At 38.4% G+C, this 23,758-nt stretch overlaps 1 protein-coding gene across 1 annotated transcript in view; it reads right to left on the reverse strand.

The window, feature by feature from the left end:
- itfg1 (integrin alpha FG-GAP repeat containing 1) overlaps positions 1-23,758 on the reverse strand; it is a 149,654-nt gene that overhangs the window by 15,933 nt on the left and 109,963 nt on the right. The window contains exons 13-14 of the mRNA XM_007540226.2: positions 12,838-12,881; positions 8,788-8,866 (exon numbers count right to left, since the gene is read on the reverse strand). Of these exons, the coding sequence (XP_007540288.1) occupies positions 8,788-8,866; positions 12,838-12,881 (123 nt within the window). The remainder of the gene's footprint in view (positions 1-8,787; positions 8,867-12,837; positions 12,882-23,758) is intronic.

Genomic DNA, 23,758 nt, shown 5'->3' on the forward strand with positions numbered 1-23,758 from the left:
ATGTCTCTTTTTTACAGAGGAAAATGAACAATCATCCACATTATTGCTGTAACTCAAAGAAATGTAGGCATGGCGCTGTAGCAGTTTAACTTAAATATCATCGGCTATATTACAATGTTGCTCATAATGAGCTGCAGCTAACTCAAATCCAAAATAACAACTATTCAGGTCTCACTAAAACCAAACTGCAAACCAACAGGAAATTCAAATTCTTTGAATTTTGTCTTCGTCAACAACAAGTACCAATCTGCCCATTTAACCTCCATATGTTTGTCAAGTTTGCAAACATTTTATAACTGGGACGGGTTATAGTCTCATTTGCCAAACCAATGACTCATCGTGGCAAATGAAAAGGCAGTTTTATTAAAAGCAGTCCGACATTTTGGAATGCTGCACTCAGCAAATTAAACTATACATCCCATAAGTCTTATTTGTCAGATTAAGATATCTTTTGGAAATAACCTTTAAGCGGGGATTAAATATACTTTTTATTAAGCCCACATTTGTTTTTTTTTAAATATATATTTTATTAGTTTGATGAAATATTTAAATTTTAAATGTCATGCTTTCATTAGCTATAAGCAGAAAATCACAGTAAACAGAAATAAAAGCTTTCAAACGTACATCTCGGTGAAATTAATCAATGTAATGTCTTTCACTTGGTGACAGAGTTCCTAAGAATAAATGGGATTTTCCAATAATATTCCAATTTATTGAATGGGTCTGTATTTCACAAAATGGCCGTTAATGGCTATCCTTTTATTCCGTCTTAAGCAGAGGATCTGAATGTAGGAAAACATAAAAGCCCTTTAATTGCTAACAGTCAGTGATGTTTGGAGGATGACTGTTCACTGGGCTGAACAGAACCAGGCCCAGATAGAGTTCAACATTCTGCTGGCCTTCCTTTGTAACTGAGAAAGGCTGGAGGAGAGATTAACAGGTGAGAAGTTAAAGGGGGAAAAAAGGCAGAGTGATCGAGTGAAGAACAGGGAAGTGAAAGAGCTAGCTAAGCCTGATCAATAGTTGTTCTCAGCATCTCTAGGGACAGTTACCTCTTTTTGTTTTTTTCCCTCCCTTCACTCTGATACTTTCTTTCTTCTTAGCTTTTTTTCCCCTCTGATCTCTATGCACTCTGCTACTCCAGCCTCCCATGGTTTCCTATATTCCACTTTCATTCTCTCTCCAGTGCGTTTTTTTTGTCTGCAGTCGTCCACTCTACACCTTCAGCCTCATCCTCAACACCCCCTGATTTTCTCTGCTTTCAACCCAATGCATTTCTCCCATCCAACACCTACTCCTCCATCTTACCTGCAGATTTTAAATCCTCCCTATGTGCTTAGAGATTATCCTTCATATAACTGGCAATAAAAGAGTCTGAGACTTGGGTACCACTTACTGTTTACTTGGTTTTGAATTGAGATTTTTTATTTTTTTGGAATTTTTGATGAGCTGCTGCATTTTACTAAATATGTAGTGTATTGTGTGTGGGCCACTGCTAATCCCACAAACTCATTAGTCTAATTGGAAGGACTGCAGAGAACTAAACATTGACTTTAGCCGGTACAGTTTTCCTTCAAATGAACGCTGCTTGTTTTCATGTTTTATTCTGCCTTTTTGAACATTTGTTTCTCTTTAATGTTACTCTCTTTTCAACACCTTTAACTAAGTTTTAGCACCAAGGCAGATAATGAACTGCTAGGGGTTGTTGATGCCCGTTTCTCACATCTGTAATGGCAACAGTCATTCAGACTCTTTTGTGTAATAATGAGGTTTATACAAGCACTGGAGTGAGAATGTGCCGAAGACAATTTTTTTTGTAGCTTTTGCATACTGAACGAGACATTTAAAACAATAATTGAGCATTAAGCTTCTGATGAATATTAGATCAAAAAATTCCTCCAGACTTTCATCGTGTGAATCCTCAAATACTGAACGGGGAACATGTAAAGGTACAGCAAACAGAGTAAAACCATACACTAATATTTAGAACAAAATACATGTCTCCAGACGTTTGTTTTTTCCTCCTGGTCACTTCAGAACAAACTATGCATAAAATTATACAGTGAGCTTCACCACTGCTTTCAATTTCCAATGAATGCAGGTTTGCATGTCTAACGTGCATCAAAATTGGAGCTGCAGGTGGTGTGATGGAGAGTTCGCTGCTTGCTGTAAACAGAGCCTCCCCCCGCCTCAGTGTCTCTGTTGCATTGAAATTGAGGTGCAGGATGGGGCCAAGAAAAGTGGGGGATGGGAAAGGTACAAGGAACTCCTGCAAAGTCTCCTCAAACAACAAAAAACCATCCTGTGGTGTGGCATATGTGAGCCTCTTCTCCATTGTCAAGTCCCGCTCCAGCCGGCTAATGTCTGGTTCAGTTCTAGCCAAGTTGGCGTGAATATTGACAGGAATGTAGGTGGATGGTGTGGTTGATTCTTCGATGATGACCTGTTGTATAGGTACCCTTGCGCTGTGTTCAGTCAGAATGTGTTGTGTGTGTCAAAAAGGCGTCCAGCGTCCCCAGATGGTTTCTTTCAGTGAAACAGGTGAATCCAGACTCTGCGCCGTGTGTGGATTCATCTGATAATTCTGATGATTTCTGAGTTTGGGAAGTTTCAGCACCTGCTCTGGGAGCTGCGTGCTGACGAAAGTCGCGTCCAGCACTATTTTCGTCTCACCTGAGCCCAGTTTGACGACCCAGTGACTCGCAATGGTGCCTGCATCTACTGCCAGGTCACCAACTACAGTTCACTACGTCACATGGAACCTCAGATTAATCGGCGCTCTGTCAAATTTTACTCTGTATCCAGCTGTAAAATTTCTTGTTTTCCAAGTCTAGTGTCTGCCGCTTAGGATGTGCTTTATATGCATCAAACTCTCAAAAGGAGCAGAGATAGACACATAAAACGCATCAAAATACGATGCACAAGACATGTAAGCCGCTCTAAGAGACTTTTCAACGTCCCTTGGACGCATCTCCACATAGACTTTGCATGTAAACCAGACACCCTGAAACTCAAATCACATTCGGTCTGAACATACTATTAAGCTGCCATTGTCTCCAAAATCTTTCTGTATATTTGTTTGCTGCATGTTGCCTCATTCAGTTGACAGAGTATGTGCTTTTCTGCCAGTGATTTGAGTCTCTTTTGTTTCAAGTCTGGTTTTTATCTCCCCTGAGGTTGTAGTCCCAAAAAATAAGGAGAAGCTGCACAGGATCTAGACATGGAGACAAAGCCACATCCATGGAGAAAATGGGTTTTAGAGGAACGAGCATCAATGTAACAGCAAGAATCCCCTGCTGGTGGTCCAAACCAGCTGATTGGCATTACTAGCAGTTTATCTGCATGTAAATCTAGTAAGCTCGATCTGAGGTCAGCTTGTAGGGTCGTTGTTAAGAGTTGTCTATATCTGAATTAACCAGGAGACATTACAGAACCATGTCGGATTGGGGCTTTTAATTACTTGAATCAACATCAGTCTCAACAAACTCAACAACATAGATTGCTGTCCTAGTTTCAGCAAATAAAAAAGGTAAATAATAATAATAATAATAATAATAATAATAATAAATAGGCCTTCGCAGCGCTTAGCTGCTCGGGCCTAATAATAATAATAACAGATGGAAAGGAAACTCTCCAGTTCCTAAAATATAATTAAATCCATAGCTAACTGATACACATCCATGTGTGAACCTGAAAGAATTACCCTGTGGTGTTTTTTTTTCCTGCTCAGCATAATTTAGTGTCCACAGAACAAGAGAGTGAACATTAAAAAAGGTTCTTAATGAATACCATCAACTATTCATCTCCACAATCCCACCTGCTGGTCTTCCAGCCCCCTCCTCTCGGAGTCTCAGCAGGATTTTGTTGATAATGAGGTGTGGTGTTGTCAGAAGCACAGTCCAGACTCATCCATCCACCCTGCTTAGTAAGAGGCACGGTACAGCAAACACATCCACACTCGCTTGCACACGCAAAGTCAGAAAGTCACAAAGTGCATACACCCAGATGCGAATGTCTTTGCGACAAACAGAGCACATATGGACACAGGAGGTGGTGCTGCAATTTCACGCAATCACCTGGAAGAAAGCAACTCTTTGGTTCAAATGTCAAAGGTGTGAGGTACTTAGTTTAAGGAGAAAACCAAGAAGTGACGTACAGGACAATCAGGTTTGGAGTTTTATACTAATTTGGTAAAGTCTGAGGAAGCCCAGTTGGCTGCTTTGTGTAAATGATCTTGCAGTAATCCATAGCAAGCAAAAATGTGACGACAGTGGAAAGGAAATATGTTCTTTCAACAGAAAGAGACCTCAAGCTTGTTTTTGAGTTCATCTTTAAAAAGTGATAGCATTGTATCTTTGTATCAGAGACAGCTGGGGTTCGCTCAGACGACTCACTTTTACTCAGAATTCAATTTCAGCAATGCCAGCGTGGAGAGAGATAATTGAAACAAGTCCTAAAGCCTGGTTCACATGACAACATTTTAAAAATTGTTTGCCAATTTTCAGAACATGACGATAAACTGTCCTTGGTAGGACAGGTCTGGTTGTACTGTGTGTGGTGTTGAGCCACACAGCAGGAGAAACGCACCATACATTAACTGATTTTCACTCACCAACATTTTTGATGGAAAATCTGAAAAGAGTAAACAAACATGGCCAACTAAGGAGCAATGGCAATAGTTTGCATATTTAACAGAAGGTTAAACTTCCTACAACATCCACCAGACTTTGTGCTGACAATGGACTGTGCTTTGTCTTCTGTATATTTTGGATTCCCTTCGTATTTCCTCGCTTTCTGATTGGCTACACATTACATTCAACAGACCTCGGGCCACACCCACAAGTCGCCATATCGGGGCAAGACTATCAAACATAATGAATAATCCCGATTTTAGATCGGGGTGCCCCCGACCTCAGATCACTCTGAACACGCCACGCACAGCAAGAATTTATCTTAAAATAATCTTTAGTCATCCAGATCCATCCTTGTCGGAAGGGAAAAACTGGAACAAAAAAAATAAATCGGCATAAAAATCTTGCTTGTGTGAATTAACACTAAGAAAATGGCGGCCCAGTGAAAACCGCAGTGAATAACAAATTGCTCCAACACCATCACCTCTGTTCTCCTGAAACAATCAGCTTCACAGAATCATTTTCCACAGGTAGCTGTGGTGCATAACCAAGGTGATGTTTTTCACCCATGGAAGCCCACAGGAGATTTTTCAGGTTGGCCCATAAGAAATCGAGTCACATTTGAAGAGTTCTACTTCACGGACAAAGACTGCACATGGCCACGGACACGATGCAGAGTATTACAGGATTGCTGCTGACCTTTTGCTGCATGTTCAAGGTTGACATTATAACTTCTGCATATCTTTAATGTACCAGCATATGTGGGTATAGTAATTAACAGATTTGTGCCATCAGTGCGTTTTCTGAAGTTTTGTGAGACTAAAATGACTTTAATCAGACTACCACTATCTTTTGTTTTTATGCTATAACTCTTAACCTTTACCTATCATTCCTTTCTGTTATACCAGCTATTTCTTTACTTCTTATTGCCTTTTTCTCCGAGTGTTTTATTGTCTCTCCTTTCCTCTCTGCTCTTTTTTCCCTTCAGGAGGGTGAAGGGTAAGTGAAGAACACTGGACCCCAGTAAAGAGCCACACGTTATAGTGTGTGTTTGTGTGCGCAGTCTGTCATTGCTCATTTCTGGCATTCTCAGTAGCTGTTTCCTGACCCACAAGCTACAGAATAAATACACTTTAAATTACTGCACACACACACACACACACACACGCACACGCACACGCACACGCATGCACACAGCTCCCTCGTCGCACTTTCTTTCTGTTAAATTAGGGGTCTTGGGATCTGTGCCAGCAAAGCCGTTGGCAACTCTTCTCCTCTCTTTGTGCCCTTTGTTTAGAAACTGAGAAAAAGAAATATAGAAGTGGTTCTCATGATGGACAGCATTTAAAACAGAGAGGTGTTTAAAATTAATGTTTCTTTCCAGCGAAAACAAAAAACGTGAAAATAGAGAATCCAAGGGATACCTTTAGGTTCACACAGCAGGATTTTAAAATTGTCATCTGATTTTCAAAACTTGACACCACACACACGGTGATAAAAATCATAGGATTAACCGGTTTGGTCGTACTGTGGTGTTCAGCCACAAGGCAGGAGCAACACACCACACACTAACCGATTTCACTCACCAACATTCAGGTGTCTCGCAAAACCTCTCAAGACCAAACGCGAGTTCAGCGTAAACAAACGTGGCCAACTGGGAATCAGGTTCATCACTCACATACTGTGATCTCGAGAAAACCATGGGGAAAAAGCAGATGCGGAAAACGTTCGCTCTTGGCTTCCATGATACTAGCTGCCGATACACTTCATTGTGTTTTCCTAAGTTTAAACACACCTCCTCCTCCCACAAAAAATCCTTGCCCAAATTCATGTGTTTATCTGTGTTTCAGAAAAGGTTAGGGATTACTACTTTCTCTTTTAATAGATGTTAAATTGTGAAAATAACTCCTAGATATTGAAAGTTCCAGTTGTTATGGATAAATGGGCAAATATGTTTACTAATAAGACATTTAAAGAACTGCGTGCAATTAAAATAATATCCAGGCGGAGATTTTAAATTTAGGACGCAGATGGTTAATTTAGGACATAAAGGGTTAATTTAAGACAAAAAGGTTTAATGCACGCAATTAATTCTCCTCCTCACTCTGTGTAGTACATCTTATCTATCTGCACAAATATGGTACTTTTTTATTTTATACTAATGGATTACAATTATCTTGATGCATTGCTGTACAAGTTCAGCTGGCACAAGTGTTCTGTAGTCAGGCTTCGTGGTGATGTGAGTGTTGTGTAAGTACTTCTTAATAAAATGATTTGTGCACTGATGCAAGTGAGTGAGTGAAACTGAAGAAAATCTTCACAGTAACTACTACGCGCTCACTAAAACCTGGTGAAAAGCCTTCACTTCAGCACGGTTAAATCTTTATGCACTAGACAACAATTGTATACCTGCTTGGTGCAGGAAATAACTTGACTTGCATGCACACAACCTGAACCACATCCAACACCAGGGGATGAATTGGCATGGCGGCTGCGAACGGACCAACCTCGGTAAAGCTTTTGCGACTGAATGGCAGCAAATCCCTGCAGGCGGCTTTAAGAATCTTAGACTGTGGTCAGAGCTTAACGGAGTGAAAAAACACTAAAGTTGTTCCCTCTGCGTATCTCCACCAAAGTTCGGCCTTTTGAAACTCCTAACTTCAGCTAGCCGTGACTTTCTGCTGCCTCCTCATTCCGTGGGATGTTGAATTACTGTCCATTTTCACCGCAGTAGGCGTGGGTGCTGGCGGTAAAAGCCCACCCCTCCTCTCCCTCCCTCTTTGCTGTAGCCGTCAGTGCCCAGTTAACCGCATATGTTACACTTTGAAGAGCAAATAAACTGTCCTGATTTAAAACCTACAAATAAAAAAAAACAGTCCACTGTATATTTAGTGTTTGTAGAAGAATTAAAAGTCCCTCTGAGGAAAGTCTGTTTTGCATCCTGACGATTGTAGCTGTCTAAGGGAGAGTGAAATAATTATGATGTTGAACTGTGATCCATCTACTCATTCTTTAAATATGTATCCACCCCAGCTGCGCCAAGAGACAAATGAAACAACCAAATCTGACAGAGTGAGATTATGCAGCGCACGACTATATATATCTCTGACCCCGGGCTGTCAGTGCATCTTGTCCTCATCGGCTCTGTGTCCTTCCCACAGTCTAACAGCGAGACTGGGTGTAGCTAATATGGCGCTCCTCAGTGTCAGTGTAATGCGCTGCTGTCCTCAGCGTCGTGTCTTATCTACTCCAACATCTGTCTCACTCTACCTTCGTATCCTTCAGACCTCCAGTAATTTCATCTTATGTAGCTGGGATGTGGAAGTGTTTGTCATCTTCAGAGGCGGAGGAAGTGTTAATATACAGGGGAGCAGAATCCCTGATCCTTTACAACCCGAGAATCAATGTTTGCGATTAAACATCAACCATTCCAGCAAACACAGAGGCTCGTGTTGTGTTGCGTATAATGACAAACCCTGACACACAGAACATTATGTGCACTTATATCAGCGCACAAGCAATTCATTTGGGGCTCTAAGTGAAGAATTTGAACCATTTTTGCGGATACAGACTGATGATACAACAAACAACAGCCCTAGTTTAAAACACTCCTGGTTTCAAATACAAGAAAAAAAATCCCAAATTCCAGCCTCACCCGTCTTGATCAGTAAATTGGTCTGACTTCACTGCAAAAACAAAAAATCTTACCAAGTAATTTTGGTCCAGTTTCTAGTGCAAATATCTTAGTACGCTTGACATAAGACAAAACTAATTTACAATGAACTTTTCAGCAAGATACAGAAGCTTGTTTTAAGTAAATAATTCCTTAATACTGATGAAAAAGTACTTGTTCTATTGTTAGATAATTTAACTTATAACATGGGAAAAATGTCTTGCTACAAGTGAAATAATCTGCCAATGGAATAAGTATTTTATTAAGATATTTACATTCGAAATTAGACCAAAATTACTTGGTAAGATTTTGTGTTTTTGCAGTGAGATCAGTTTAACGGTGATATAAAAAAAACCTGAGGCAGTATATTTTTCAGGAAAATAAATGCTACTTGCCAATGTTCCATCACTGAGGAGAGCCGTTTAAAACGAGGAGTGAGAGCTGCTATTAAAAAATACCGACTAAAAACAGAAAAGTGCTCACCTGAGGCATTTTTCAAGTAGCCATTAGAGTCCACTGTGGTGTACATGACATAAGGGCCTGGCTGATTCACACCAAACGGCTGTTAAAACAAACACACATAGACACACAATTTAAAAAAAAAAAAAAGCTGAACATTTCTGACATTTTACACAATCTTCTCACCATCACAGGTCCAAACGCAAAAGACCAGACTTAGCTGGCTTGAACCTGCCCGACTATAAACAATTATGACATTTGCGTGTCTGTGTGGGGTAGACGGTTAGCTCTCGTCTCATCTCCTCATTATGAAAGGATGACAAGGAATGAGGAGACCCGTCGAGTTGTCCTTCGCTTTACATCGGCTAATCACGAGCCCGTTACACACGCAGACACACTGCGGGAAAGACTCGGCCCTTTATGCGGTGACACGGTGGCGCTTTGGGTGAGAGAGGAATAGGAATGAGGTAAAAAAAACAAAACAAAACAGACAGACGAGTGGAAAAGAGAGAGGAAGAGATGAGAAAAGCGCTGAGGAGAAGACTAGCGGGCTGAACGCATGAAGGGGGACGAGAGGTGTGACTAAGAAGAAGAGGGGTAGGAGAGTGGAAGAGAAAGACGCGAGCGGGGCTGATGGATGGGAGAGGATGGGAGTTAAAGCAGCCGCGAGCTCCACTCGTCTATCGCATTCATCATATTTTTCACTTAGACAAGCAGGCGGAAGAGTCGACAGACAGAGGAGCAAAACAACCGGCAGCCTCTTGTTGATGTCAAAGATAATGTGTTTTGCAAAGGACTTCTCCACCAGTGAAAGGTTTTGGGAGAACGGTGCCGGATGCTTTTTTTTTTTACCTGTTTATTTCTCCTGCTTGTCCACCGACATGTGATAATTGGCCATTAGTGCTTTCACAATAAATACAATGTGTCTCACTGCAAAGAATTCAGCACTGTTCATCGAAAATGATTCTTACTGCTAAATATTGTGTCAAGTAAGCTCAAAATAAGAGCGTCTTCAACGAAGACAATCTGAGCAATAGTTATTATATCATTATAACATGTAATTTAGCAGTAAAAGTAATCATTTAAGGTTGTAAAGTGAATAGAAAGTTAAGAAACAAAAGCTAAGGAACTCAGGGTGTTGATTTCTATCACATATTAACAGCAGGTTTCAACCAACACATTATCTTCATTAGCATTTGATCACTTTTTAATGGTATCTACACTTCCAAGATTGTTTTTTTCTTTTTGGTCAAATTGAAATGATAAATCACGATTAATTGGTTATCAAAAAGATTGTCAACTAATTTAGAAATCGATTGTTAACTAAAGCTTACAGACTCAAAAAAAGTCCATTTGCTGAAACAACAACACACTCTGGGCAGTAATTAAGCCAAAACTGTACAAAAACATAAACATTTTGCATTTACGATAAAAAAACAACAATCTTTGTAAATAGTATGTTCAACCTTTAGGCACAATTTTAGTTTCTCTTGGTTTGAATTGTGTAAGAAAAATCTCCAATTGAGCACCTTCTGCGATCACATTTCAAATTATTAATTGGTTAGTTGAAAAAATACTAAGTCAAAAATACTAAGTCAAAAATGCTAAGTCAAGCAGAAAGGGTTGAACTTTTCACATGTTGATTTTAGACAAATCTTCTTAGCTGCTGATGCATGTATACTAAAGTAATTCTATATTATTGCATTTTTGGCAATAAAATACAATTATTTTGTTTAAAAATAGAATGTAATTAGTTGTTTATTTGCTTCTTTTAATGTATTTATAATATTTTATCAAATGAGCAAATGATTTATCGATTAATCACCAGAACAATTGGTAGACTAATCGATTACTAAGATAACACTGGTCAACAGTCAAAAGTGGCCTGGAGTTTTTCAACTGTTTCAGGGTCATGTTGATGAGCTGAATAGAAAAATCACATTGGTTTTGCTCAATCAGGTCAACTCTCTGAACTATGGAGCAACATGAGCATCAAAATACAGGACTTGTTCTCACATCTGGATCGGTTTCCTGAGAATCTGATCAATGAGCGAAGAGCAGGAGGAGAGATTCCATCAGGACAGGAAAGAGACGGAGGATTTTACACAATGAAGACGTAATGTTCAGATCACATGTACTTACCCTTATGAGTGTTTACTATTCAACTTACAGAAATCCAACATGAAATTAATACACTGTTAGAAAACTTTTTTTTTCTCCTACAACCTTTTTTGGGTGAGAAATATGAACGGAAATGAACTGATGATGTCACAAAAAAAGAAGAAAACTCTGACCTGACTGAGAAAAATGGATGTCATTTGTGGATTCAGCTGTGCAAAATACTCCTAATTCAATTGAAAAAACACAGACAACTTTCCAAAAACATATTTTTGTATCCCAGTGTAATCAATGTAAACATGATGCCTCTGATACCTTAACCACTATACAGGAGGAGGGGATGGAGGTCGTAGGAACATGTGGATGTTATGAGAAAATCCACTCCACTGCAAGTCCCCGTTGAGATCACAGCTGTCAAAGTATCCCAGTCTAATAAACAAATCCCAAAGTACATTTCAAATGTCAAGTTTATTTTTTTTTTTAAAAAGGAGGAAAAACTCCTGCTGTTTATCAAATAAAATCCAACAACGTTGTGTTATTACAAACAGACCCGCTGACGTAAAGACGAAGGTGTTTGGTTGCTGGTTTACAGAGGTGTGTTTAGAAATCACAGTGATTTACAGTTTGCAACCACAGCTCTCCATCACAGTGAAGTGGGACGATGCCACTGCCTCCTCTTATCTGGACAGTTCTTAACCACTCACAGAAGGACGGCTAAAAAAACAACAAAACCCCCCAAAACTCTTATTTTACTCTCTTATTTTGTTTTAGTCTTCTGCTTCAGTTCTTCTGATATTTTTAAAAACAGCAAAGCCATTTTACAATTTTTGTTTTAGGAACCTTTTCTTAATTTTGTTTAAAACTTATTTAAGAAACTTGAAACCCTTCTCTGGTCTTAACATATCAGGAGATTTTCTTCATCTTAAAATGTTGCAAAAAAATCAGCCTTGCTGTTTTGATCCTCCCTCCTTCATCAGGATGATTCAGTCTGAGCTTGTTCATAGAATCCCTCACTGCTTCACTCTGCAGTGCTAATATACCAACATGCTGTCAATATGTCAGTGGCTCTTTCAAAATAAAAAATAAAAAAAAAACAACAACAAAAAAACTACTTTCTGCTATTTTACTGCATCCCTCACACTCTGTCGCCATATTGAAGAGAAAAACAGCGGGTAATTATGTGGAGCTTTAATAAAAGGTAAGGCTTGCTGTTCAAGGCTGCTGCTCACATTCTTCTCCTTTAGCTTCCATGTTGCTAGCCAGCAGCTTGGTAATTGTTCAGAAAGGTTTATGTAAATGCGGCATTAAGGACAAAAAAAAAATCACTATTTTTTATTATTATATGCAAATGGGATGATTTGGGTTCCTTTTATTGTAATAAAGAAAAAAACTGACAGTTTGGTTTTGCTCAATATCGAAAACATTTACTGACTGAATGTTCAAATTATTTCTACACTGCCAAAGCAAAAAACCTTACAAAGTATTTTGGTCTGGTTTCTAATGCAAATATCTTAGTACACTTAAAATAAAAATAAAACTAACTTCCAGGTAGCTTTTCAGCAACACATAAGAGCTTGTTTTAAGTCAATTATTTCTTAATATTAATTAAAAATAACTTGTTCCACTGGCAGATTTTTTTACTCATGACAGACTTTCTGCCCCCACATTATAAGTGAAATAATCTGCCTGTGGAACTAGAACTTTTTCATCAATATAAAGGAATTATTGGCTTAAACCAAGCTGCTGCATCTTGCTGAAAAGTTACTTATGAGTAAATTTGGTCTTATTTAAAGTACACTAAGATATTTGCATTAAAAACAAGACCAAAAATACTTGGTGAGGTTTTGTGTTTTTGCACTTCGTACTAAAGTTTTTTTTTAAAGTTCTTAAAAATCAATGTGATCCAGGCACACAGGAGCTTTTTATGTCAGAAAAGTAGAGTAAAAGGTTTCTCACCTTGACATCTTCAGGACAGGCGTTAGAGCAGAGGCCGCTGAGCACTGCGGGAGACAGAGACCCATTAGAATCAGCATCAGAATCTCTGCTTTGCAGAATATCACACTGAGAAGGACTCGCTTACAAGTGGGTCCAAAATGGCTGACAATAGGAAGAAAAAAAAGATGTAAAAACTCTGACCGGGCTTAAATGATTCTCATATTTTCATGATATCAAACACAATTTATTAATCACTCACAAATGCAAAGTAGATTTGGTCAAGACAGGAAGAAAAGCAGGGCTAGAAGTAAGCTGCTTCTGATGATAAACAGCACAAAAAAAAGAATAATAATGTGGAAACTATTAACATGAACATGTGTGCCAGGAGAGCGTTTTACTTATTTGTGCATACAAGCGGAGCGAGGACAAAAATCAACTGAATTGTAAATCAGTCATTAGTTGAGAGTCTTTATTAGCATACTAATGGGGTCCTGGGTCTATGGTTGCCTTAATTTGGCTGATGGAATCAAACTAAAAACATAATAGTGTTTTATTGGGCTGGACATAGCGATGTGTTCCACAGCACAGCGCTAAACTGTGCCAAAACCATGTGAACGAGAAATGACGGAAATGAATCACAGTAAACGACAAGCAAATGTCGGAGGGTTAATATTTGTCAAATTATTGTGTAATTAACACTGCTCAAAGTGTCGCACATCAAGATGGAAAAAAGGCAGGGGTGGAAGTAAATTTTTTAAATGCCACCTTGAGCGGCACAGCTATTAAATCAATGTCATCATTGGATCAATCAATCAATCAAATTTTATTTGTATAGCACATTTCAGCAACAAGGCATTTCAAGATGCTTTACATAATTAAAAAACAAAATAAAAACAGCATGTGACATTGAATAAACAGTAAGAAAGAGAAAGATATTTTAGAAAAAGAAAAAAAAAGATTTTTTTTTAAAAAAAAGATAAAAACATACTTTTGTTACAGAATTTAAGCGCCTGTCGTCGCCGGACTCCACCGTCCGTTTAACACGGGTATTAACCAGGCCCCATCGCCTAACAGGACAAGGTCTCCAACCTTGCAGCACCAGGCTCCGTCCACCTATCACGCGAATTTTTGTGCTAGGACTTCGCCGTCCTACACGGATTTTTGTGCACTATTTTTACCTGTTAGAGTCTAGAATTTACAAAGTTTTTCTGTGCGCGCAATGACCCTCAATCACTCGCCACTTTTACATAAATAGATAAAAAGTAAAGATAAAAACATTAAAAACATCAAAAACATTGAAGACATCAAAGCCCACACTCTAATCCTAATTTAGCCATAAGCAACTCTAAACAGGTGGGTTTTAAGTTGAGATTTAAAGGCACCCAGTGTTTCAGCTGTTTTACAGTTTTCTGGAAGTTTATTCCAAATTTGTGGTGCATAGAAACTGAATGCTGCTTCTCCTCGTTTGGTTCTGGTTCTGGGGATGCAGGGCAGACCAGAACCAGAAGATCTGAGGGGTCTAGACAGTTGGTACAGCAATAACAGATCTTTAATGTATTGTGGTGCTAAACCGTTCAGTGATTTATAAACTAACAACAGTATTTTAAAGTCTATTCTTTGAGCTACAGGGAGCCAGTGTAGGGACTTTAAAAACTGGTGTTATGTGCTCTATCTTCCTGGTTTTAGTGAGAACACGAGCAGCAGCTTCTGGATCAGCTGCAGCTGTTTGATTTGTTAGACCTGTGAAGACGCTGTGGATTATCAATGTTTTAATATACTAATTGGAAGGGATGCAGTACTTGGAGGGATATTAGATTTTAAGCGATGCGCAATGACACTTTGCCTCCAAATAATATTGTCTGGACCCTCATGGCCTTTGATGAGTGAATATGCCACAGTGTTGTGTGATGAACTGATTAAGCCCATGGAAATGATGGGAACGTACCTATAAAGGAGAACAAGAGCAAAACTAGAGGCGAACCTTAACATAAGTGTGTAAAACTTGTAGATATGCCGCTAATGTTGAAAAAACACAGTTTTGCAATTGTGGTGTTTCCATTAAAAGAGAAGCGCAATTAAAATTACATGTGAATTAGTTTGTTCACGAGATAAGTCATCGATAAACAAGCTGCGCCATCATCCTCCTGCTACTTCCTGGCTTCTTCTTTCTTGTTTACATCAGTGGCAACATCTGGTTGTTGATCATGTATGACTTGGTCATGCAAAAAAAGTGTTTCTATTGCAGCTTTGTAAAAAAAAAAAGCCAATTTCAATATACAGCCAAAATAACCCACCTCATTTGATCAAACATTTGATCAAAAATTCATTTTACTTTTTTAAATTGGCGTTTCCATTAAGCTAAATTTATTTTCAAAATGCCAAATTGAGAATTTACCTGGTTAATGAAAAATAATTGAGGCAATTGATAAGGGAACAACATTATAACATAATTTGATTTTACATAATAATGCCCGTTTAAGACAGCTGATCACATTGCATTTAGTGGCATCAGTGTAACGGGGGATGAAAAGAAATGTTGCCAATATTATCAAATTATTTTAGATATATCTCTGTCCTTTTACATCACAATTATGATGGCGGTTATTCTTTTATTACTATAACTAATATTACTACTTTGTGTTGGTTTATTACACAGACTTCTGGCTTCTTTACACAAGACATGGGTGTAAGAGGCCATCTTGCGACATCATGTGCAAAATTTCAAGGGGTATGAATGAATATGTTTGCAAGAGGCTAAGAATTCTCCCTCTTCCCCCCCCCATCAATCAAAATGCCATTCCAGACTTTAGGCTGTGCATGGACATCTGGGGTGTGAAAACAATGTCTATGTTATACAGAGAAGCTACAGTATGTCTCTGCTGCAGCTTGTTAAAATCCAATAACAATCCGGACAATGCAGCGTCGTTCCAAGCTTAATTTGCTGTAAGCTGCCGTAATAAAACTTTGCCACAAACAGAGCCTCTATTCTTGGGGATACCACACCCGGTAACCGTGGAGACACTTCCTTTAAGCTTTTACCCAGAAGTGTTGGCACACTATTTTCAGCCGAGATGTGCACTTCAAAATGAAAACACTTAGATTCTTAGATTGTGTGTGAATGGCTGTAAAACCACCTTCGTTTTTGCTTAAAGTGGTTATTAACATAAAAGTCTAATTTGACTGGCCTTCTCAGCGCAGAAAGATTGGAGTTTCTAAAGAAATGATAAGAGCCAACATTTCCTTACAATTTGAGTTTTGTAGTTCATAATGCACAAATGCCACAATCTTTTGCCTCTGAAATAGGCAAATGTTTTCTTTTCAATGTGTTTTCCTAAGTGTACCAGCCATACAGTGAAGATTTATTACCTGCAGAGCACACAGCAAACAAATGGTCACAGAATTGCAAGTGGCCACTAGCAAATAGGCAATTTCTGTCAAAAGGCAGAAGGATCAGAAAAAAATAACTAAAAAAACAATAAATAACAGCATTTTACTTTTGATTGAGAGTCTAAAGGAGAAATAATTTGATCTAAGTGGTGTATGATTTGGCCTACTGATCCTGGATCAATCAATATTCACCTGCCGAGTTATGAGGAGCTGCTCTATTGTGTTTATAAATCATTTCACCTCTCTTGCAGCTTGTAGATTCGGTTTCTATAAATGACCTTGATATTTTAGGTAATTAATAATCTCAGAATCCTCCACAACATTCTCCCAAAGAGCTCAGAGCAACACAGATAACATTAGCTCCACAAACAGCATCTTATTGGTTATTTGCGAGTCTCATTAATCCAAACTGCAACAGAAAGGCCTTTGTGCCACAAGCTATGTCATTTCCGCTCACTGGGATGTTTAATGTGCAGGGCGACGGCGATGCTTAGAGGGAGAAGCCTCCTCTGGAGAGTTTGTCTTGCAGGGGGGGAAAAAAAAAGCTTTTTTGATCCACTGAACCGTTTCCCATAAATGTGTGAATTGGGACCCTTTTCCTTTTTGCCCTGTGACTTGTTTAGGCAGGGTAATAGAGTGAGACGGAGATAAAGTGAATGTCTCTCACCAAACATGTCATGGCTGACCACCCTGAGAAAAGATGACATAAAAGGCACTTCGACTCACTCAGTCTTAAGTCGTTTATTTTATGCTGTTCCACAAGTTTCATATGTTTCTCAGTTTTGATACACCTTAAGCAGGCCAGGCTGACAGAGTTGAGTGTGTGAGTGTAGTTGTGGTATTTTGGTTTTATATGCACGTACACAGGTAAAAAATAAAATAAAATGACTTTTTTTTGTCTTTTGTGTCAATCTAAATCTTATGTATTGCATAGATTTATTACACATACAGTGAAATATTGCAAGCCTTTACTGCTTGTAATTTGAATGACTATGGCTGGAAGATGATGAAAATCCAAAATTCAGATGTTCATATGGGGGTGAACAATACAACACAATTATTATATCAGGTTGTTGTTGTTGTTTTTACCCTTTTTTATGATAAACTAAAACTGTTTTACCTAACTAGCAAACCCACTATTTAGGTAAAATCCACTCTTGCCACATAGTAGCCATATAACTATATGAAAATGTTCATTGATGTTTGCAAATACATCAATGTTATCAGTGAATATTAGCATAAATGTTACCATTGTTAGTGATAGTGTCAGAAGCTGTAATATCTTGCGTCATTTCAAAATGTCACCTGCTACTGATGTACGAATCCTAAATGCAAAATATCCTTCAACCAAAACATTAAAAATCAAGTACAGATGAATTTCATATCTTCTCCATCTTGTTAAAAATGTGTAACGCATTATCTTGAGTGAAGTAATTATAGCACTTCATGATTCACAAAATCCTCTTTATTTCCTCATGTTTAGTCCTAAGTAACCTAAGTTTTTCCAAACAACAGCAAACATGTAAGACAAAAAACAGAAAACCACTTTTTGTCTGAGGTTTAAATGCAGCAGAATGTTACCCTTGGAAAATGTTTTTCTGAATTATGTAGCCACATAAAGAATGAAAATGCTCCATCTCTTTTTCTTTTCTCCTTCAGAGGACTGAGTTGAGTGTTTTCTTATAATCTTAGATGCTCCAACATAAGTCCAGTTAGCGTACAGAAAGGTTTGAAGTGCTTTGTTGATGTGTTGTGTTGCCTGTCCCTGTGGGGACAAGGTCAGCCTCATGTTCTAAAGTTCTGAGAACTGTTCAAACTAAATCAACCAACACATTTTAAAACATCAGTCTCAGAATAATTTTGTGTTTGTTTTAAAACAGACTTTCCTTCACAGCGACTATTCTCACACACAGTGTGACATCTCCTCTATTACCAACTTGAAAATTTACAGTATGCTCACTACAGAAAACTAAAAATGCTTCTTTTATATTTTCAAATATTCTAGTTCCTACACAAAAATAGATATAGACAGGTTAATGTTTTCCAAAAATCAATGATGGAAAAAACCCCAAATAAATTAATGAATAATCCCTGCATTTAGTTTCTGAGCTTCCGCTACAAAAAAAAGCAAACTGAATCAGCTTTTCCTCCTTTTAACCTTCTTATGAAGCACTACTCAAAATCCTCTTAATAACTTCAAAAAGATTGTGTCAAAACACGCTGCCATCATAACAAAAGAATAGATGTGTCCCTCCCACGTGCCATTTTTAAACTGGATCCAACCCCAAAACGAATCGCAACAAATTAGACCAATGTATTATGCAAATGATAGAGTGTTAAGGCACTGTATACAGCATGACTCCATTTTCATGTGCTCTGATCCTTTTACATGGTACCTCGTCTGCTGCCACTTTATAGGAATAAACAAGAGAATTTTTTTTTCCTCCCAGTTTGAAGCTTTGATTTAAAAAGAAATTGTGTACGTGTTGCAAAAGCAAATCGACTGCTTTGAAGTTCACAAGCTTATTAAGAAAATGCCTGAGGCAGGGTTCAGATGGAGCTTCCATCAAAGATAAACATGCAAACCTTACCCTTAGCTGACCACACTACAAACTAGCAACTACTTAACAGGTTGATAATCTTCTTAGTGAGAAGTCCGACTTTGCCAAGGAGACAGACCCTCCTTTAAAATTAGGGACCATGTCTTGTTGCCTTACAAAGCGATTTGATGATTCCTATAATATGGCTGACCACAGCGATGAGGCAAACCAGTGCACAGTCCTCAAGGGATGAGAGCTGGTTGGTGGTTGAACTTTGGCTGCTAGGGCTTCACTAGGCTCAGCCTGAAGAAGCGACAGGAAGCCCCTTTGATGAGGGCCACCACTTGCAGATAGGAATGTTAGGATAAGGTGCCATGCAAGTTGGATGACTGGCAAGGGTGGGGCATTGGTACAAAGTCCTAGCAGCATAATTTGGCTTTAGGGACATTGAATGCCACCTTATTGGTGAGTAAAGAGCTAAAGCTGTTGTGCTGTTTCAATGGTACCACAAGGATAGCCTTTACAGTCTGAGCCTGAGTGGTGTTTTATTATTCGGTATCTGTCTATAACAAACACCATGTGCCAGCCTGAGGTAGTTCATCAGTGTACTTGTTGCCATGTCACTTTGGGGCAAAGGTCAATCATTGACTTTGCAATCGTATCATCAGACCTGCGAACCAATCACCACCCGATAGTGAGTTGAATCCATTGGCTGGGAAGGCTACTCGACACATCCATTCAAATGATCTGTAATTCACATTCCTGGGAGGTATGCATGGTAGATCACACCTCCTAATTTCCCTCATATTTTGAGGGAAATTAGTTATATGAATTCTGAATGGACCATGTTGAGCTCCACCATTGTGGACGGAGCTTCCAGGACTTGAGGCCTGAAGGATATAGGTACTATATCCTTCCACCTATATCCTTCAGGTGGAAGAAAGAGACCTTTGGGCTTGGTCTTCCTTTGGAACTCCTGAAGCAGCTGACAGAGTGACCAGAGAGATTTGGGCTGAGGTCAATGTCAGGTGGTGGAAGAAGCACTTTGTTCTCTACAAAGGACACGGTAAATGGGTTGAGGAGATCTGAGTCTGAGGGTTGAGGAGGATGGGATTCTATCTCTGTGGTAGAAGTTGCCAAAGTAATTAAAAGGTTCGGCCTGAAATTCTGAAACCTCTGGACATTGTGAAGCTGTCATGGTTGTCACATCTCTTCAATGTCACCTGGAGGACAGTGAGAACCAGAGCTTTACCCTCATGGAATTACTGAAGGTGCTTGTCCATTTTACATCAGGAGAAGGCCAGATACACAAAACGTGAATGTGGTCAGAAAGCTCATTACTTCTAAGTAAACACAAGATCACCAGATTTTAATCATCTATGAAGGACACAACAATCAATAATCTAAATGGATGGGTTGATCCATCACTTGTTTAAATTTAAAGCTGTTGAGGGTCAGGGTACTTTTATAATTGTCTGTAGCTTACATTCAATCAATGGCACTAAAGGATTAAACTGCCATTTGTCTAAAGTAAAGCTCCTTTTGAAGGGAAGAAGAGAGAACTAAGGTCAGAGGGAAAACACTGTAGGAGGCCTCACAATTACTATCCCACGACCTTAAGGCACACTCCACCCCTCACAATCCTCTCAACCACAACAGAAAGACTTAAAGTTACTGAAGCAAAGCAAATGTTAATGTGTTAGAGAATACATTACCATATAATCAACCTATAATACACTTTCAGAGGTGTCTCTGCATATCTAGGGAGACAGTACAGAAGGAACTCTTAGTACAGTCTGTGTTAATCCTGAAGCAAAAAATTAATTCAATGCATTTTGGGTAAAGAGAACCACTTTTTGTAACTGTCTAAAATCTACAGAAAGCTGAATAATTTCAGAATACTTTGTCAAATACTGTGATCAAGCCAAGGAGCAGATTACCTTAATAGAAATTAGATGGAAATTTATTACATTTTAAAAAAAATTGTGATGATGTTTTGGTAAATTTATTTGCCTCTTCACCAATTTATATCTCTGCAGTTTTGATCATTATATGCTTAACTTTTTCAGATACAAAATGTAGCCATTTGCTAAATATGTACATACAGCCAAAGTATGCTGAAGAGCTTTTCAGAGTAAATGTCACAGATGACTGTTGCTACAAAGGGTCAACATTTAAAATCTAAAGCCAGAGAATATGTGGGGTGCAGCCTGACATCTTGACAAGATGCGACGGAAAAACAAAAATAATTTCTAGTACATCTTTCTAGCACACTTTTAGTCTGTTAGTCTGTTAAGGTTTTCATTGTTTTTACTTTATTGCCTACTTGACCAAACAAAAGGGTGATTTGTTTCAATAAAATACTCTACGGGATTTAAAAATCCCATTTCCACTGAAATGCAGTGACTATAAAGAACTTCACACAAAGGTGAAACACATCTCAATAGTGAGCTAAAGATTACACACTGCTCGGTTAAATATAGAGCTCAACTTTTTCTTAACAGAGTTGGTTGAGTTAGAAATGTATGGAGTGCAAACCTCTGATTCTGTGTGGTTGGATGAACCTCCACTTCAAAGCCACAGTATTCCAGTGGTTTCACTCATCATAATCCATTTTTTTCTATTCAGTCGTCAGCCAAAATTTATTGCGATTAAAAAACCTTTGCTTATTGTGTCAAAAATTGGTATTTAATACGAAATGCAATCAATTATAATAATTAACTTCGAAGACAACCGGTTGACCAGTTTCCCTGGCTAAGATTCAGTAAAGCTGAACATATAATGCTTTCTGTGAGGGACCAGCCTCAAACGAGGACAAAAAATGTTCAAAGTAGAAAAAAGTTTCAATTTAATTCTTCAAAAAAAAATCATTAACAAAGCATAAAGATTTAAAGCAAGAATAAATCAAAGGATAGGTAACAACTTTGGATCCAGATTAACTGAGGTCAACTAAACTCTAACTGAACACAAACAAACTGACCTACAAACAAAGAACAAAAGGCTGCTTAAATAGGGGTGAAGTAACCTAAATTTACCACATGAGGGAGGCACAACATAACAAAAGAACAAATAAATACAAAATTAACTAAAGCATCCTATGAAACAAATAAAGTAAGCTAACTTTAACTTAGTGTAAACAATAAGTGAATATTTAAGTGACAAAATTAAATAAAAATCAACTTGAAGTCTCCCCCCCTTCAGTCTATCAGAAAATGGATTAATCCAGGTTCCTCCTCCAGCTGGTCAGCAGCACCTCAAACAAAAAACAAGTGTAAGCAAACCATTCAGACAGACATTAACTAAGATGTGCACCCATTAGAAAATATATGTCTAAATGAAATAAACTTAAACAGTCTATAAACTATACTAATAAAGAAAAATAGACTAACACGATGTGGTGGTAGGAGGATCCACCACACGCTCTATAGTGCATTCATGCTCTTTTTAATGAGTTAGAGTGTCGTACCAAGGTAGTTATCCATTTTGTTTCCTCTGCGTCGCGACATGTACACTGGGCAGGGAGCAACGGTCCAGTTAACTACGCCTCAAACCAACTAGATGTGAAAATGGTGGTGTTTTACCCAACAAGCGGGAAACATTGGACTAATAAGAGGACAGTCAAATCTCTGTAAACTCGATTTAATAACATTTACACTCAATATACGGGATTCATAACAGTGGCGCTTGTTTAAAGATGTCCAATATCTGCAAAAGTTATATCTGTTAGAAACAAACAAACAAAAAAAAACTTTAATCACCTTTGAAAGTGGCTGTTGACCTACTTTCCATAAAACATTGTTGTTTGATAGACCACACGAATGAACCATATTGAGTACATCCCAAAATATAGTAAAAAAAACAAAAACTGACTAAAGTTAAACCCACAATTATTCATACATCAGGCAGACCTAGATTAAAAGTAATTTGACCAAGAAGTAGGAAGGAAATGAGATAGGCAGGATTTTAAAAAAAAAATCAGTTTTTATCTACATTTTATTAAAATAGCATGTCAGACATATTTTATATGGTTTGCAATAATCAATAAACAAAGAATTCAAAATATTAAAACTCATTTATATCTGCTGACCAGAATTTTGCATGTTCCAGAAGTATCTTGACATTATTCTGTGGTGAAGTGAACAGTGCCATAGACGGGTAAAATTATTTAATGGTGTTGCTGCAGGAACAGGAACCTTGAAATGAACTGTTAATTTATTGAATATGACTGTATACATTGAAATAAAAGAACACTTTCAGTCAAATCATCTCAAAGTACCAGTGTTCTGAGAGATCAAGATGGAAGAAATAAGTAAAGGCAGTACATACTGGTATGATAAACACTTGAAAGTGAATTTACTGATGCACGAAGAGGAAGAAGAAATAAAGGCAAGGCAGACATTAACAATGTCAGTGAATTAATTCCAAATATCTCAGAGACTACAATACTGATCCACGAAGAACATGATTCGGGAGTGTGAGTTGGTTCTGAATCTGGAGCTTCTTCTGCGAGTCTGGTTTTGTTCTCCACCCTACAATATTTGGCTGGCGTGAAACAACTGCATAACAGTTCCGCTACGCCCAAAACAAGCTTTGTGGAAGAGCTATCAAACTTCCAGAGGGGAACATCTCTTATTAGCATTCAATGCCAGAATCTCTCTCTCACACACACATATAAACAACCATCCCAAAGCCTTGGTTGGACTGAGCCAGCCTATTTTGTGGCTTAATATTAGGACTGATGGCAGCCCTTTTGAGGCTGCCATCAGTCCCGCTAACCTAATCAAGTCCCGCTTGATTAGGTTAGCAGTCCCTCCCGCTAACCTAATCAAGCGGGAGGATGAGCAGTCATCTGTATCTTGCCATGCTTTGTGTGACCACAGGGCTACAAATTTTATCTCTGTTGTGGTGAAACAGACAATGAAAAATGTTTCATGATTTTACGATGGTGTGTGCATGGTTATGTCCATGTCTGGTTACTGTTTATAGCTTCATTTCATTGGGGTTATGGCTTGTAA

This window comes from Poecilia formosa, unplaced genomic scaffold, assembly GCF_000485575.1.
Source record: "Poecilia formosa unplaced genomic scaffold, Poecilia_formosa-5.1.2 Scaffold525, whole genome shotgun sequence".
NCBI lineage: Eukaryota > Metazoa > Chordata > Actinopteri > Cyprinodontiformes > Poeciliidae > Poecilia > Poecilia formosa.